Below are 19,571 nucleotides of genomic sequence, written 5' to 3' on the forward strand. Positions count from 1 at the left end.
GCCGGAGAGAGACAAGTGTTATTTGATGTTCACTTTACACAGGGGCGCACAAAGGCATTGGTTACCTGGGAGAATAAAAGTTAGTCAGGATGAAAGGAGATCAGCCATCTGTTCTAGACGTACACATTGGGAGGAAGCAAAAGACACATGTCTAAAATACATGGGTTGGTGATACTGCCACTGACTACCTGAGTAACAGACTACTTGATCAGCTAATAAACATAGCGCAGGGCTTGACAAATTTTTGTAAAATCTAAGAGCCAGGATGAAAGTGTCAGACCAACGCCCCCCCCCCCCCCCCCCCAAAAAAAAAATTACAGGAGTGAGTGAGGAGCACAGCTCTGTGTGTTATGCAGCTGTTATACACACTATACTAGTCCACAAAATGGTCGCAGTTGAATGGATACAGTAACATGGAGGCCCCCTCACTGCTCTGCACAGCTCCCCTGCTCCACCCCCCACCCTCCAGTAATAACGGACCACATTTCATATAAAATAATGATGCCAGAAAGTACAACAAATCCCCCCTTCCCTCGTGGTCACACCACTATCCCTCTGAAGCCGCTCCGCAATCACTGGCCACGCATAGACCCTACTACCGGAGAGTTGTAAGCAGCTGGAGATAGGAGGAGACAGTAGACAGCCGGGACGAACAGGAGGATCAGCGTAGATTGGGATAGACAGCAGGGATCAGAGCAGGCCAGGATGGAGAGGAGTCGTCAGTGCAGGCCGGGACGGACAGAGGCACAGCAGTCACCGCAGGCGACACTCAGCACATGCACTCCTGTGCATGATATGAACACCGCAATACTATAGGCACGAATCTCTACCAGAGCTGATGAGGATCTGCTTCCTCTCTCAATGCAAAATCTAGTAGCCTTGGCGACCTGGCCCCCCACCGGATTTGTCGAGCCCTGACATAGCGTATTACCAGGGTCGATGAGACAGCCGCGAGTGCAGGTACTGAAGGGGAAGTGGTCAAATCCAAAAAGCATCACGCCCCTCCAAAAAAAAAAAAAAAAAATTATGGAGGGATGTACTAGAGGAAGTTCTAGCCGCATTCCCATATGTACCATGCTCCGGAATGCATGCTCCCCCGGAGCTTGAAGTCTGTGGGCAATGCCATCTATAGATGGCAGATGGCATTACCCAATAGAAGCCTATGGCCTTATCGTGTTGTGCCCTAGGGGGGACCCAATCACGTCCATCCTGGCATCTCTTGCGGCATGCAACGCATGCGCAGAAGAATTTCTGGGTCATAAACCCGGAGGTCACCTCTATACAAAGAACAGATCTTCCCGGAAGAGCTGACCTTTGCGATTTTAATCGCAGTTCTAGGTACACACCAGCAATATTAACGCCAGCCAGTATGTACCATATAAGTGGGGGGAGGGGGGGGGGGATGTACCGTATCCATAATGTGATGCATAGTACATCCTGCCCTATATGTGATGCCAGGAAGCAGCACCACGCGCTACAAAGTGGGACATTTGCCCGCCATGCCCCCCTGAAAGGCCCGGGCAATTAGTACCTGTCCCCACTCCCTCTTTGCACCCCTGGCCTATTACTGATCAACCAAGTCTGTCATCTTTAACCGAACCAATTTGGCACCCACCGTAAAGGAAATGTAACAATATTGGCAAACAGAAAGATATCATATGGGCTCCATATTTCTGGTTGTCCACCGACAACAAACACGGCAAACATGGTCACCGGCTGCCGATAACACATTCGCATAGTGCCCGATGACCTTATAAAGCAGCACTAATAAGGCGGTTTTTGGTTTTCTTTTCCCTAAAGCCAACAGGGTTATCATTTAGTAGTATGAGCTTAGACGTGCGTGAACCGAAGTTAATGTTATGGAGCCTGTCAGAACAGGTTTTAAACGCAGAAGCCGGTCTGAGAGATCTGATCTACACACGTATTAGACCCGGGGGCAAATTTGCATATACAAAATGTTTTACCAGGATTAAAACACAAGGAAATTGCTTTCACTTTCAATGATGTGTGGAAATAATTTTGGCAGTATCCGGGGTGAACTTTACTGTGCAAATTCCAGAGTGAAGACTTGGCAATTACAATTATTTTTTTTAGACAAGAGGGAATGAAAGTCACGCAATTGTTAATAAGATGGGTCTACCCATGGTTGGTATGCAATGGTAACATCCCTCTAACAAAATAGCAGATTGAGGGAGAGGTGTCAGCAGCAGAAAATAAGTAATAACTCCGAGATATTAAAGAGGAGCATGGTTGGTGTAGTGGTAAGCAGTACCACCTCACAGAATGAGCTCATGAGCACAATTCCTGACCTAAAGCTGGCCACACACTAGACCAACTTACATCCAACCAGCCAACTTGTTGATTGGTTGGAATGAAAATCTGGTAATGTATGGGAGTAAATAATGATCAGCAATTTGCTCCTAAATGCCAGAAAACAGATGAAAATGGTAATTCAAACAAGTTTGTTAAATGTTTGATCTAATCTATTTGTTCAAACAACAGTTTTGGTCCATTTTCCAGTGTTTGGGAGCAAATTGCTGATTGTATTCCTTACCAGATTTTCATTCCAACCAATCAACTAGTTGGACAGATAATCTTTAGATGTGTGGCCAGCTTAAGGCACTCTGTACAGTTTGTAGGTTTGCCCGCACTCCAGAAGCATACTTGTAGGTTAATTGACTTCTGACAAAAAAATAAATACAATTAATAATAATTAACTCTTGTGGATTTGTAGGTCCATGTCATAGGAAACATCTAGTACAGTGGTTCTCAAACTCTTTCCTCAGGACCCCAAACAATTCATGTTTTCCACGTCACCTAGCAGGTGCACAGGTGTATTCATTACTCACGACACATTTTAAAAGAGCCACAGATGGAGCTAATTATTTAACTTGTGATTCTGTGAGGAGACCTGGAAACATGCACGGTTTGGGGTCCTGAGGACAGAGTTTGAGATCCTGTGATTTAGTGTAAGATCCACTGCGGCACAGACTGATGTGAATGACTGAAATAATCTCTGTAAAGCACTGTGTAATATGCATGCACAATATAACGGTTAATAAGACTCACAATACAGGACAGGGTAAGTATGCTAGTGTACAACCATACAGACAAATGGACAGTAGACCTTACATCACATAGGATTACAGTGCAAAATCAGTTCCTGTACTGCTGACTAGAACCACAGCCCACATAGAACGTTTCCTCTTACCCCATTCTTTACAAATAAACTATCAATATTTCAGTGAGAAGATAGGACTTTTGGATAGCAAAGTGAAATGTTTTTAGTCAGAATAAAGTTTATAGTCTGTCAGATATGCACATTGTACAGCATCAGTACATGGACCTCATGGCCTGTGGTCTATTCAAATTCAGTGGCGTAACTATGGTATTTGGAGCCCCGGGCAAGTTAAAGAAACGGAGCCCCCACCCCAAAGTATGGGCACATGCCGAAAAAGTGGGGATGGACACATGACACAAGGGACGAGGCCACTGGAAAATGGGACCGTGTCAACATGACACCACTGTTTCCCATCACTCTGGGAACATTCCTTTCCATTCCATACGCACTTTAATGCCCCCAGTAGTAGTGCCCCTTATGCAATGCCCCTAATAGTAGTGCCCCTTATGAAATGCCCGCAGTAGTAGTGCCCCTTATGAAATGCCCGCAGTAGTAGTGCCCCTTATGAAATGCCCGCAGTAGTAGTGCCCCTCTTGCAATGCCCTTTATGCAATGCCCCCTGTTGTAGTGCACATTATACAGTGCTCCCAGTAGTGCCCCTTATGCAGTGCCAATATAGTGTCCCCAGTAGTGGTTCCCCCTATGCAGTGCCCCTTATACAGTGCCCCCCAGCTAGTAGTGCTCCCAGCTACTAAAACAAACACACAGCCACCAGGTAGTACACTCACTGTATACTACCAGATGCCGATGTGTTTGTTTTACTGTGTTGTGTGGACTGTGGTCCACACTACACTAATCTGGACCACAGACGCTGCACCCCCAGTCCAACGGTGCCCAGGGCACGTTCCCCGGCAAACCCCACCCTATTTACGTCACTCTTCATATTGTGCAGCATGGCTACATGGTCCTCATGGTGTGAGGACTAGTCATATTGTACAGCATGGCTACATGGTCCTCATGGTGTGGGGACTAGTCATATTGTACAGCATGGCTACATGGTCCTCATGGTGTGGGCACTAGTCATATTGTACAGCATGGCTACATGTTCCTCATGGTGTGGGCATTAGTCATATTGTACAACATGGCTACGTGGTTCTCGTGGTCTGTGAATTTGTCACAGTGTACACCAAGGCTACATGGTTCTCATGGGTTGTGGACTAGTCACATTTTACAGCATAGATACATTGGCCTCATCATTGTTTGTGGACGGTCAACGTTGTAGAGCATGGTTGCATACGGTTGGTGGACTATTGATGGTGTAGAGCATGGTTGCATACGGTTGAATAATTGATGGTGTAGAGCATGGCTGCATACAGTTGGTGTACTATTGATGGTATAGAGCATGGCTGCATACGGTGGGTGGACTATTGATGGTGTAGAGGTTGGCTGCATACGGTTGGTGGAGGACTATTGGAGGTGTAGATCATGACTGCATACGGTTAGTGGACTATTGATAGTGTAGAGCAAGATTGCATACGGTTGGTGGATTACTGATGGAATAGAAAATGGTTGCATACGGTTGGTGGACTATTGATGGTGTAGAGCATGGTTATGTGGTTCTTCTGCCCTTTATAGTAAGACAATTTCACAGGCATGGCTACATTATCCTTTTGGTCGTTAAACTATGGATGTTTGACAGCATGGATATGGTACCGCAGTGATGTCCACTGTAGGATATGATTGCAGGAAACGGAGATGTCCCCTAGACCTTGCCCTAGGCAACCTTGTGTTGTCAGGCAACACATCAACCAGCTCAGCAGTATTCATCTCTGCAGTATTTACAGCCATCATTTATGCCAGACAAATCTAGTTACTTTATTGACCAAGTAACTGGAATAAACTGAAGAGGGTGAAGCAGTGTATATAAAAGCAGAGCATGCAATAAGGTCATAGGTACATTTACAGCCTAGGATACAGTTAAAGATGGTTCACGTGATAAAATATTTGCAAGAACCAACAATAACAAAAAATTTAAAAAAAAAAAAAAAAAGGTTCAGATAATTTGATAGTTTGTTGGTTTACCAGTAAGTATAATGCCCGCTGTTCAATTAGATATATGACCAATTAAGAAAAAGAATCTATCAACACAGATCTTTGAAATTTTCCGCCGGGAGTAACCCAGACAATATTAAAATTGTAACTTCTCTGTACATACAGCTTTCACAACAATACAGGCGTTCAATGAACATGGAACAAAAAAGAAGGAAAATTTTTTTTTTAAAAAAAAAATAAATAAATAATAAAAAAAAAAAAAAACGGGAAGATGCCTTGGGCACAAAAAACAAAAACTAAATTTTAAAAAGAGGAAAAAAAAAAAAAGTTATGAAGTATATTGAGCTATGCATCCAGGGAATAATAGCTGCAGTCTTATCTTTAAAGCAGGAAAAATAACAATGACCTGCGCTTAGAATTCACCAAATGTATATTAAGAACGTGTCGGTATGTTCTATGGACAAGCAACGCTATCCACTACTTGGCCTTTATGTCATCACGCGAGGACCCGAAGAGAAAATAGTTTTGGGCCTTCCCGGAAATCTGCACGCCATATGAGCGTTATCAGTTGCCCGAGAGGCGCCCCTATGATCGAAACGATTCGATCTTTCCAATTTGTATGCACAGGCAAAACGGTAAGAAAAGCTGGTTGCTTAAAGCTCACATACACAGAGCCTGGTTGGCTAGCTGAGTCACTTTCCTTTGCAAATTAGCTACTTACTAGTACACAGCAGCGCCCTACAGCTTTGTTCAGTATCCTTTCATAGAGGTAGTCCGAGCAGTACAGAACATACATCTACACTGAGGATAAAGCTACCACATATTTAGTCCCGACTGACATGTTTCTGAAGAGTTTTCAGCACTCATCAATCCTACGGGTTAGTACGGCAGCACGAAGCCATTTACGCTGCAGATTTAGTGCTCAGCTCATTTACTGTAGTCATAGCGCTATAAACGGTTTGCGTCTCATGGCAAACCCCAACACCTGATACTTCAATCACAATGGCAAAGTCCACAATGTCGTCTGTTGCTTAGAGACCTGACAAATAACGTCAGAAATTGTAAATGACAGTGAGAGAACAAAGGGCTGAAACATTAAACAGAATCTATATTTTTTTTTTTTATCTTTAGTAACATTTGATTACAGAACTTTCAAACCCTCATCAGTGAGAAGGTAAGGGCTTAATCACAAGAGGAGAACTGAGAATCGATCAGATGTGAGCACAAAGGTCAGCCATACATTTTGTGCAAAAGTAAATAAATAAAAATGGACGTTTAGGTTAGGCTGGGTTATACACTCTACGATACATCGATCCGACACGGATCAGAATGATAGACCGTACACATCGTGTACATTTGGTCTGTCGTTCACGGCAATTGTTCATCGCATCGTCCCATCTTTTGTGCTGCACATCAGATTGGACGTCGCAATGAACGATGCGTTGTTGTTACGTGATGCATGTAACGACACACTGCGCCGTCATACGCCGGGCAGTGTGTACGGCGCTCGTGAGGTATCGTTACAGGACATTGCGCCATCGCTGGGTTGCATGGTGGGTGCCCAGCTTTAGAACACCATTGTGTGTATCGTCACCTTGAGCCTACAATCTCGCATAACAATTCAAGCACTGTTTGAAGGTCTCTCGGGAATGACATGCAAGCCGACCTGCACGTGGAGATTTAATACTGGGTGTAGTCTGAAAATCCAGCCCGACAACACAATTATGGTGACATTCAGTTAACTAGAATGCGTATGATCTGAGGAGCTAGGCATTCACGGTACACGAGGAATAACTTAAGGTTTCTTCTCTCAGATGGTTGGTGTCTGTACTTGGCAAACCTTTTATTTCAAGTGTATAAAAACTTTGCATTCGGACACATGATAATGCAAACATAGAGCCAACAACCTATTCGCCACTTAAAATGCATTAGCCTAACAGGTCTTGCGCAGTAGTTACAGTTAATTATGAATTACATTTAAAATATTAATATCTGCATAAGGAAATACATGACTTGTAATCTCATGACTGCATTTAAAGAGCACGAAACCTACTAAGAGTAGGAAGCCATTTTTTGGACGTAACCAACCTAATGAGAACGCAGCCTGTCAATTCGTCAACCACCAATGGCTTCGTGCCTCAGCGATGCAAATAGTTTGGAAAACCTGCATTCTGTGAATATTCTGCCATCCAACAAAATGGCTACCTCCACCGTGCTCGTTGCTGACCAGTTTACACTATTTGGACGGGCGCTGAAAAGCATTGTGGGATCGGCCTTCATGCACTAGGTCTCCCAGCTAGGACATAATAGGCACAAACTGGGTTTTTTTTGTTTGTTTTTTAAGATGGCAGCCCAAAAGAGTATTTTGCATAGGGCTCTATGGCGCACTCCACAATGGGCGGGTGTAGGCCTCTGCAATACTGAACCTCCTCGGGGTCCTGAGGACGCTGGTCCTTAAAATTGACTGTTTAGTCCAAATCAAAACTATAAAAGGTGACACAATGGGGACAAGTTATTCCATATGTTATATGCAAGTTACAAGCAGCGGCGAGATGTCGACGATTTAACCGCTAAACTGAATTTGGTTGCAATTCCGTCAAATTAATCTCAGATTTTCTCGTTCAGGTGTTCAATACAGGCGGTCCTCTGGTGTGCCTGAAGGTAGCCACACACATTGGCACCCTGACTTCCTAATTTACAGAAATTAGACCAATCACACTTAGCGGTTTTTATTCATTTTCATGCATTCTGAAGGCATGAAAAATAACAAATAACACACCAAATCCTACAGCTCAGTTCACACTTTAGTCATTCATTCATTTTTGGGGGGGACTTGGCCATAGGCTTCACTGACCACAGGGATGGTGTAAAAACGATACAACCCATTCCCACCAATGTGTAATACAACAAACTGAAAACGCAAATGCCTAGGCATCCCATTGGCCGGTGATCATGCTGCAACATGCTGTACAGTCCCTAGGTTCTATAAGTCCCTATGGCCAGGTGTAGATTTCTGATGTAGATCTGGGTCTCCCTGGGAATACTTACTTATAAAAACTGAATTTCAATGAATATTTCAGTCATTTATATACCCAGGTTCAGTTGTCAACTTTGCACAACTTACCTGCAAATCACCCCTAACAATCTTTATAGACTGTGGGCAAAAATGTGTAAATGAGCCCTTAAAGGTGCATACACACTGGGCGATTAAAGTGGACGACTGAACAATAACGATATCGTTATCGTTCAGTCGTCCACTTTATCGTCCATTTTTAAACACCAAAACGATGAACGATAACGACGATGCGCGTTCCCGCGGGTCGTTCGTCATTATCGTTCATTGGGTAAACATGCAGGCCAACCTGACGATATTGTCAGGTTGCTGCATGTTGGGGAATGGGGGAGAGAGCCCGGCGCTGAACGATATAGTTAATGATATCGTTCAGCGAGTGTGCTCAATGTCATGAACGACATTGAGCACACCCTGCCGGGGACACACTAGATGATATCGCTCAGGGAGCATATCGTCTAGTGCAGGGGTTCCCAACCACGGTCCTCAAGGCACACTAACAGTCCAGGTTTTAAGGATAGCCATACTTGAGCACAAGTGACTAAATTAGTACCTCAGTTATTTTGATTTAACCATCTGTGCACAATCATGGATATCACTAAAACCAGGACTGTTCGTGTGCCTTGAGGACTGAGGTTGGGAATCACTGGTCCAATGTGTACGCTCCTTAAGGTGCATACACACAAAGATTTTCTGTCCAACCATCCAACTAGTTGATTGGTTGGAATGAAAACCTGGTAAGGTATGAAAGCAAATGACAATCAGCTATTTCCTCCCAAACGCCGGAAAATGGACAAAAACTGTTGTTTGAACAAATTGTTTAAATCAAACATTTAACAAACTTGTCTGATGACCATTTTCATCTGTTTTCGGGCATTTAGGAGCAAATTGCTGATCAGTTACTCCCATACGTTACCAGATTTTCATTCCAACCAATCAGCTAGTTGGATGGTTGGACAGAAAATCTTTGCGTGTGTACCCAGCCTAATGGTGCATACACACGGTCAGATTTTTCTTCAGATCTGAACGATAACGATTTAAAAAGTCGTTCATATCTGAAGGAAAATCTGACATACCTGAACGATGAACGATGCGCGTTCCCGATGGTCAGATAACGATATCTGATGTGTTTGCAGTCAGACTTGGACGAGTCTATTCATTTTTATTAGGGATGTGCAGTCTCGGATAGGTTCGAGTTTGCACGTGGAGTTCGGATTTTTCCCTCCAAAAAAACGGAACTCAGAACGAGGCAAAACGTCATCTTACATGGACGAACATCATCATTCCTGGTCTTTTGTCCAGGAATGATGATGTTCGTCCATGTAAGATGACGTTTTGCCTCATTCTGAGTTCCGTTTTTTTGGAGGGAAAAATCCGAACTCCACGTGCAAACTCGAACCTATCCGAGCCTGCACATCCCTAATTTTTATGCAGTCAAACATCGTTCAAATCTTTGGTAAAATCGTTCATCTGACAGATCTGACCGTGTGTATGCTCCATTAGAAGAGGGTAGATATATTTAAGGAGCTATGTAGACAAGGGGGTTGTGTGGTGGTGGTAATGTAATGTGGGGGCCTTTTTGGGAGTAATTTCTTAAGGTCAATGGATACAAATCTTCTCTGGCCCATAGGCTGAATTGCACATGATACTATATAGTATTAGTAGTAGTTACTCATATAGCGCCAGAATATTCCGTTGTACATTTACAATTGGGTACAAAACAGTAATAAAGCAAGACTGAGCAATAACAGACAAAAGCTGCATACACACACAACGATTTTTTAATGATTATCGTTAAACGAAATCGTTTAACGATAATTGATGGCAAAAATCGTTCACTTTCTGAGTCAAACGATGAACGATTATCGTTCATGCGCGTTCACGTTTGTAGTTTGTTGTTTGTAGTTTGTCGTTCAGTCAGACTTGTCAACTCAACGATTTACATTAAGGGAATATGCAAAAATCGTTTGTAGTTCATAAAAATCGTTCATGACATTTAGTAAATGAACAACTTTAGTAAACGATTTTAGTAAATTTTTACAAGGGAAAAAATCGTTTACTCAAATCGTTCATTAAAAAAATCGTTGTGTGTGTATGCAGCTAAAGAGGTAAGTTAGTTGTACATTACATTATACAGCCCCAGCCTTAGAACAATCACATTGGGTCATTAGTTGGAACCACACTGGGATATATAATCTAATTAGCTAGTTTCATGAACGGCCAGGCACTAGTACATAACTAGGCAGCACTACTGACCCTCCAACATGACCCAATTACAGGAATTGGGTTATGCTCCGAACCTGATTTTTACATGTTGTGTTATATGGGATGTTAGTGAAACAGATAAAGTAAGAAAAGTTTTTAAATCTCAATTAATTTAGCCCCTATTACTGTAATAGTGCAAAAAAAGATTTAAAGTAGATTAGCTTTATTTTTAGTACTATGTAAAAATAGTATAAACTTCTGATTATGTTTCAGACAGTATGATAAGTATTTAGTTACCATTTCCATTATACCAAAATAGGTTAGTAGTATACTATCAGGGCCCTAATGTGCATGAATCATGTATATAGTATAAGGGGTCTGTAGGATACATGATCGAGCATTTTATTAGTGCTAATAAAGGGGAATGTATCTCCCAGGTCTGTGTGGACAGGTGTCGGCAGAATATAGGGACTCATGTACCTAAGAGGAGTTTCTTATGGGCTGTAATTCCATTTGAAGTTTCTTATACAATGTAACAGTAGCCCCAACACAAACAGCGACCCCCAGCGGCCACACAGAGCACTGCACCCCCCTATCATAAAAGTGAACCACATACCTGCTCTCTTGCGGGGGTGCCCGGAGGCCCTGGACTGCGATCTCTGGCTCTCATCCCGGGGTCGTCCCATGCAGCCTCCCATGGCCGGACTCCGCGTCACACAGTCCCCATGTACCGCTCACTCCAACCGTGATCCCTGCCGATCTCCCAATGCAGTGCTAATCCCAGGGCACGGGCTCTCCAGCAACTTTATCCGGCTTCATGTTAATACTGAGCCACACTTCCTGGGAACCCCGAGTAAAGTGTCCTGCTGGTCATGAAGGGGTTACTAGGGGGCGAATCTCGTGCACCACAGCCCGACTGCTGCCGGTTTCCAAAATAAAGGGCTGGTGCTATTTGTTTGTTGGGAAATATTTCTCCCCTTGAAAAAAAAAAAAAAAAAAAAAAGGAACCACCTCTCCCTCCTCCCCATTCAGGTGAGCATGTGACACAGAGCCACTCTCCTATGCTGTTCCTGTGCTCCCTCCCTGCTGCACACAGCCACACTATGCTTGTAGTGTAGTCACCCTCCCTGCTGCACACAGCCACACTATGCTTGTAGTGTAGTCACCCTCCCTGCTGCACACAGCTACACTATGCTTCTAGTTGTAGTGTAGTCACCCCTCTCTGCTGCACACAGCCACACTATGCTTGTAGTGTAGTCACCCCTCTCTGCTGCACACACTCACTATGCTTGTAGTGTAGTCACCCTCCCTGCTGCACACAGCCACACTATGCTTCTAGTTGTAGTGTAGTCACTCCTCTCTGCTGCACACAGCCACACACTCACTATGCTTGTAGTGTAGTCACCCTCTCTGCTGCACACAGCCATACACTCACTATGCTTGTAGTGTAGTCACCCTCCCTGCTGCACACAGCCATACATTCACTATGCTTGGAGTTGTAGTGTAGTCACTCCTCTCTGCTGCACAGTGCTCACTCACCATGCCTGTGGTCACCCCACTCTCTGCTGCACAGTGCTCACTCACCTCTCTGCTGCACAGTGCACACTCACCCTCTCTCTGCTGCATAGTGCTCACTCACCCTCTTTCTGCTGCACAGTGCTCACCCACAATGCCTGTGGTCACCCCACTTCCTGCTGCACAGTGCTCACTTACCATGTTTGTAGTCACCCGTTCCTAGTGTTCACTCACCATCTCTCCCTGCTGCCCAGTGATCACTCAGTATACTTGTAGTCACCCCCTCCCTGCGGCACAGTGCTCACTTACCCTGCCCCCTAGATGCACAGTGCTCACTCACCATGCTTGTAGTCACCCGTTCCTAGTGCTCACTCACCTCCCTCCCTGCTGCCCAGTGATCACTCAGTATACTCGTAGTCACCCCCTCCCTGTGGCACAGTGCTCACTTACCCTGCCCCCCTGATGCACAGTGCTCACTCACCATGCTTGTAGTCACTCCTTCCCTGCTGCACACTCACTGACCCTACCCCCCCCCCCCCAGGGCAGCACAGTGCTCACTCACCATGCTTGTAGTCACCCCTCCCTAGTGCACACTCACTTTCCCTTCTTGCTGTACAATGTTCACTCACCATGCTTGTAGTCACCCCTCCCTAGTGCACACTCACTCTCCCTTCTTGCTGCACAATGCTCACTCACATGCTTGTAGTCGCCACCCTCCCTGCTGCACAATGATTACTACTACACAGTGCTCACTCACCTTACTCCCCTGCTGCACAGTGCTCACTCACCATGCTTATAGTCACCCCTCCTTAGTGCACACTCACTCTCCCTTCTTGCTGCACAATGCTCACTCACATGCTTGTAGTCGCCACCCTCCCTGCTGCACAATGATTACTACTACACAGTGCTCACTCACCTTACTCCACTGCTGCACAGTGCTCACTCACCATGCTTATAGTCACCCCTCCCTAGTGCACACTCACTCTCCCTTCTTGCTGCACAATGCTCACTCACATGCTTGTAGTCGCCACCCTCCCTGCTGCACAATGATTACTACTACACAGTGCTCACTCACCTTACTCCCCTGCTGCACAGTGCTCACTCACCATGCTTAGTCACCCCTCCTTAGTGCACACTCACTCTCCCTTCTTGCTGCACAATGCTCACTCACATGCTTGTAGTCACCCCTCCCTGCTGCACAATGATCACTCATACACAGTGCTCACTCACCTTACTCCCCTGCTGCACAGTGCTCACCATGCTTATAGTCATCCCCTCCCTTCTGCACAGTGCTCACTTACTCTCCCTCCCTGTTGCACAATGCTCACTCACCATGCTTGTAGTGGGTGTAGTAGGTATTACTGCCGGGGTTTAAATCCCAACAGTGGAAGCCCGGCAGAGGTGAAGATCCCGACTGCTAATTAGGTAAGTATTGCTAACCTAATTCCCTACCCTAACCCTCCTTTAGGGGTGCCTAACCCTAACCTCCCCCCCAAGTGCCAAACCCCCCGATTTGACCACCCGCGACCCACGGTTGCAACAGCGGGACAGTAGTGTCCCGCTGAAATTGGGATGCTGGGGAAGGGTGCGCCCTCTATGTGTGGCGCCCCTATTCGACCGCTCATGGCGAGCACCCCTATAGCCGGCCCTGGTGCTAGCTCAACATGCTTGTTGTCACTCTCTCCCTGTTGCAGAGTGCTCGCTCCCCCCTCCCTGTTGCAGAATGCCTGCTCACCATGCTTGTAGTCACTCCCTCCCTAGTGCACAGTGCTCACTCACCATGCTTGTAGTCACCCCTCCCTAGTGCTCACTCACCATCTCTCTCTGCTGCACAGTGCTCACTCACCATGCTTGTAGTCACCCCTCCCTAGTGCTCACTCACCATCTCTCCCTGCTGCACAGTGCTCACTCACCATGCTTGTAGTCACCCCTCCCTAGTGCTCACTCACCATCTCTCCCTGCAGCACAGTGCTCACTCACCATGCTTGTAGTCACCCCTCCCTAGAGCACACTCACTCTCCCTCCCTGCTGCACAATGCTAACTCACCATGCTTGTAGTCACACCCTTCCCTGCAACACAGTGCTCACTTATTATACCCCTTTCACACTGCCATCAAGTAACCTGGGTTATTGCACATGAACGCGCAGCAACCCGGGTTACTGGGCAGTGTGAAAGGGGCCATTTGAAATATCCCTGGTCGAGCGACCCGGCATTTCATCCTGGGTAACGAGCGGGGTTGAACACGAGTTCAACCCGGCTCGCAGTGCCGTGTGAATGGGTAACCCAGGTCGTGGCGACCCGGGTCCCGTTCACTGCCTAGGGAGAGACGGCACTTGAAGATGATGTCATCTCCAGGCACCTGCTCAGCAGCGATGGTGGTGACGTCATGGACCCGGCATTAGTGCCGGGTCGGGCCGCCAGTCTGAAAGGGGTCTCACGCCGGTGGGACCTGAGATGGACGCGTGTACATATACCGGGTGCGACCTGAAAGGGGAAACTCTCCCTCTCCCTGCTCCGCACTGTGCACTCACCATGCTTGTAATCACTCCCACCCCTTGCTGCTCTACATTCACCGAGCATGTATGTTACTTTAACCCTTGCAGTCACCTCTCCCTGCTCTACACTCACTCAGCATGTATGTACATTAACCCTTAGTCACCTCTCCCTGCTCTACTCTCACAGTGTGTATGTTACATTAACCCTTGCAGTCACCTCTCCCTGCTCTACACTCACTCAGTGTGCATGTTACATTAACCCTTGCAGTCACCTCGCCCTGCTCTACACTCACTGAGCATGCATGTTACACTTACATCAACCCTTACAGTCCCCCCTTCCCCGTCCTATCCTTTTTATGATGATGCCTGATGAGATCTCAAGCTGTCTTGTAAGGTTTTTATCTCAGTGCAGACCCCCCCCCCCCAGTTGTGCTCCCTTCCATTCATCTAATTCTAAAGAATCTTCTCTAGTAATCTAGGGTCAGCGATCCCCCTACCCCCATTACACATAATGCCATGGCAGGGGGGCCCGAGGGTCCTGCTGAGCAGGTCTTCTGTGTTAATGAGATTAGTGTAGTGCCCTCCCCGGGCAGGAACACACACTAGAGGGGTTGTGCTTTGATTTCAGCAGACTTGCAAATAAAAGTAATTTCACTGATAACCATATGATGCTGACAGGAGAGTATGCTGGGACTGTTATCAGCGCGCACACTGTATCATCACATACTGTGACGTCATTCTGCATTGTTGGTTTTGCGGCGTACCTGGCCTCACCCATCGCAGACACCGCCTTCTCAGCAACTATTTTTAGTCTAATAGGGTCAGACTCATTCCTTTATTAATGTATCATGTGTCCCGAGTGCTATAATCTACTTTTTGTCTTTTTGCACCAAAAAAGATAGTCTAATTGCATGGCCCCTTTTACTGAGCGGCACCGTCCGCTTGTGTTTATCATCTGTGCTTTAAATTTCTTTTATACGCTATTTAACTTTTTTTTACTTGTGTTGCAGAAATTATTTCCCGGATTGTTCCTACTTCCATCTGTGAGTTTGTCTTATTTAAACGATAAAGGGAAGTCTGATGCTGGCCACACACATAGCAATATTTTACCCGATCTGGCCGATTCCGACACATTGGAAAGACAGGTCGTGTAAAATATGGCCAAACTGAGAGTAAATCGTGAGTCCCCATTCACGATGCGATGCGCGTCCCTGCCGGTCGCACATTGCATCGTCAGATCTGCCGTGCAGTAGGGCAGATCTGACAATCTAGGAAAGCGATGCACTGTGACAGTCTGGATGTAGGAGAGATCGCATGAAGATTGGACACCAGGTTGTGTGCAGAGTTGCCGGGGGAGAGTTTCAAAGGAAATCGTACACATCGGCTCGTCGTGTGCAGATTGCTATGTGTGTGGTCACCTTCAAATGTTAGTATTATTATTATTATCATTTATATGGCGCCACAAGTGTTCCACAGCGCCATACAAATAACATAAACAAATAGGTTGACCAGTGACTTACAGAGCAATACAATACAATACAGGACAAGGACATGGATAATATATGTTGCTACATTAGCAACCATAACACCCAGATAAGCAACAGAGCAAAGTAACCAAGTGTTAGGTGTCCTAGTGGGGAGTAAGAAGTAAATTAAAGTAGAGTAAGGAGAAGCACAAGAGGGTAGAGGGCCCTGCTCGTAAGAGCTTACATTCTAAAACACATATCAGGCATAAGTGGGGATGGGGCTTCACGTAGTGATGAGGCTGAAAGTAATATAATGTATGGAACATACATATGGTATACCACAAATAAATGATAAGGTACATGGAATTAAAATGGAACAATCCCAAAACGTATTTCAATATGTTCTTTAAGTGCGTAAACTGTATCATCCTCTCTGGTTGATGAGAAAAGGAGTCAGAAGTTGCTTATTGCATGTTGCCGTGTGCTGATATATTTCTATAGTTGTCCATTCCTTGTCTATCAATGAGGTGTGGGTCTTTAACTTATTTCTGTAGGCAGGCTGCAGCTCAGCGCTGGGGTATTGTGAAGTTAACAAAATCCTGACGTTCTGATGTTGCTGACCACCGTAGGTCGCCTTATGGTAACGTTGCCCCTGATGTTTATAGTTATAGTACTCACCTGTGTCTATCACATTATAAACACCAGTGCTCTGTGTATGAAACACATCAGTGTGACCGGGCAGCATCCCCTGGAGAACACAGACCGCAGGAGGGGGCGGGGCTATGCTAACCGCCTCCCATTGCCCTGTCCACGTCCTCCATTGCTCCCAGTACCAACACACTTGTACCAACCAGCAACCACAAGACATACAACTTACTCCTTAAAGAGTGGGCAGCGGATCAGTCAGGGAATGGGCCCAGGGCATAGCACCACGTTGGGAAAGGATGGGGGGGGGACTAAGCTCCTGACCCCGTTGCAGGCTGGGGGGATGGGGCATTGCAGCCTCTATGCCACTGATGGCAGAAAATCATTGGATCTCAGCCTTCTGTGGCAAATCATCAATGGTTGTTAACTATCAATGGTCGCATCTTGCAGTCCACCCACCCTGTATCCGTAAGCTTGGTCCTTTACTGACCGTCAGCAGTGTGCATGTACACCAACCTATACTTGGTGCAAATGATACTCTCACATATATAGCTCGCGATGTGACGACACGCCCACACCAAACTACACCCTAGTTCTGTCTGCTTAGTCGCAACTAGAGATGCAACTGAAACATGTGACCCGGCATTGCCCGTACTTTCTTGTGGTCATTGAAGAGTTAGATGCTATAAACGGGCACACGTTGCACTCTGCATCAGACTTTCTAGTATTTTGTTTGACAAAGATGGTCAAATCACTAAAAAGTTGGCCTATGACCATTGGCCACACATTTGTACCCACCAAATTATACTCAGCAGTGCCAGTGGCATTGTGAGGTGGTCCCACCTTCCAGTGACTTCACATGGGAGCCGGCGGGAGGGCAGATAACGAGAATAGGAGACTTTGACAAGGACTACCCGCGTCACTATCGGACAGCAGGGCGCCCTGTTCTGTTTTACCTTGGACCACGTCTTTATAGGCTTACGTTTCCCTGGTCTAACTGTGTGCAGCCATGTTGCCGGGGACTCAGGGATGTACGCTAATGCCGGCGCTGCTGTGAATATGTATACAGCGGCTGTACAAAAATATGTAAATGTAGCAGCCGACGGGATTTATATTGCGGCGCCCACCGGCAGCTTCACAAATCCAAATGACTGCGTACAAAGACGCAGCATTGGTCGCAGATCAGTTGAATATCGGAGTTCAGGGGTAACGCCCCAATAACATGGGTCCCCCTCTCCAGGGCACCCCAGGCCTAGGCTGATGGCCCTGGAACAGTGAGTGCCGGGTTGATTATGTAGTGTGGTGCAATTGATAGTAGTAAAAATATTGTCTTTTGCTGTGGAACTACAGGTCCCAGCAAGCCTCCCCCGCATTCTGGTACTTGGAGAACCAAGTACCAGCATGCATGGCATTACAGGCCCACTGGTATCTGTAGTTCCACAGCAAAAGAAATATAAAGAAACACAGAACACACACAGTAAAAGTTTAATAAAACATACATGCACACTCACTATCTCACATACTGTATCCCTGAAACCCATCATGTCCACTTGTTCAAGTAGATGATTCATAGGATACCTGAGAAAAAAACATCCATACTCACCTCCTTCGTTCTATGTAGGCATCCATAGGGCTTGGCAATAAACAAACCGAAAATACGTGGACCAGCGGACATTACTGTCCTCTAAGGACAGTACTACCTGAACGACCACTCCGCCGTGGAATTTCACTATAGAAATCCCGGTGCTGAGCGCTCATTGGCTGAGAGAGGTAAGCTGTTGGTTTGCATATTTTCGGTTTGATTTTTTGCCAAGCCCTATGGATGCCTAAATGGAAGAGGATGTGATCCACGCATAGGAGGAGGTGAGTGGTTTTTTTTTTTTGCAGGGAACTTATGGATTCCTACTGGAGAAGGGGACATGATTGGCTTCAGTGATACTTATATGAGTAGGTGAGTATGTGAGATAGTGAGTGTGCATGTATATTTTATTAAACTTTTACTTTCATGGTGTGTGTGTTCTGTTTTTTTTTTTTTTATATATATATTTCTTGTGTACCAGCTGGCCCGTAATGCCCCGCATGCTGGTACTTGTGGTTCTCCAAATACCAGCATGCGAGAGAGGCTTACTGGGACCTGTAGAGCCACAGCAAAAGACAATGGCCCTCATTCAGGGGCGGTCGCAAGAAGCAACCGCTCGTTCTGAATGAGGGCGGCCGCTTGTAGTTTTTAGTGCGGCCTCCTGGTCGCTAGCTAAGCTGTGGGTTACCACCCACAGCTACAGCGACCGATCAGGGTGATGGTCGCGATGATGAAGACCATCGCAAACATCAGGGCTTGCGACGAGACCCTAAGGTTGGGTCTCGGCAACCGCAAGCCCCAGGGAGCTTCCTGCTCTGGTCGAGCAGGAAGCTCCCAACTGGCATCACTGCTGATGTCAGTGCGGCCGCCCACAAAACGGCAGGCGTTCCGTAAGGAATGCCTCCGTTTGTGTAGCCACCCCCCGCCACGCCCCGCCTACAAAACGGGGCGAGCTGTCGATCAACATCGACAGCTGCCCCTTTTGTAGAGAGCTCCGGAGCGAGAGAGTTTCTCTTTCGCTCCGGGGCTTGCGCTACGCGCAGTGCGGCCGCTGCACGTGCGCAGGGCCTTACCATTGACCCGGTTGCGAGCGCTCAGCGCTTGTGACCGGGTCTGAATGAGACCCAATATTTTTACTACCAATTGCACCACACTACATAATACAGCCGCTCCAGGGGTGCCGAGGATAGCCCTGGAGAGGGGGACCTCTTTATTGGGAGGTCCCCAGCTCCCCAGGGCTCCCTGGCCTGGGCTGACTAGCGGTCAGGGGTAATGCTTTGGCTGGAGGACCCGGTGAAAGGGTTCCCCTGGCTGTGGCATTACCCCCCTCCCCCTTCTAGAAAAAGTTTGGTGCTGGTTATGGAAATTACAGGGGAACCCTTGCATATTTCCCCCTGTATTTCCATAACCAGGACCGGCTCA

At 46.4% G+C, this 19,571-nt stretch overlaps 1 protein-coding gene across 1 annotated transcript in view; it reads right to left on the bottom strand.

Annotated features, from left to right (window-relative positions):
* The window catches only part of UBTD1 (ubiquitin domain containing 1), a 61,844-nt gene extending 50,462 nt beyond the window's left edge, over positions 1 to 11,382 (bottom strand). The window contains exon 1 of the mRNA XM_088449959.1: positions 11,065 to 11,382. Coding sequence (XP_088306085.1) covers positions 11,065 to 11,146 — 82 coding nt within the window. The 5' untranslated portion in view covers positions 11,147 to 11,382. The remainder of the gene's footprint in view (positions 1 to 11,064) is intronic.
* Between the last annotated feature and the right edge of the window lie 8,189 nt (positions 11,383 to 19,571).

This window comes from Taudactylus pleione, unplaced genomic scaffold, assembly GCF_031769625.1.
Source record: "Taudactylus pleione unplaced genomic scaffold, aTauple2 ptg000502l, whole genome shotgun sequence".
NCBI classification, from domain to species: Eukaryota; Metazoa; Chordata; class Amphibia; order Anura; family Myobatrachidae; genus Taudactylus; species Taudactylus pleione.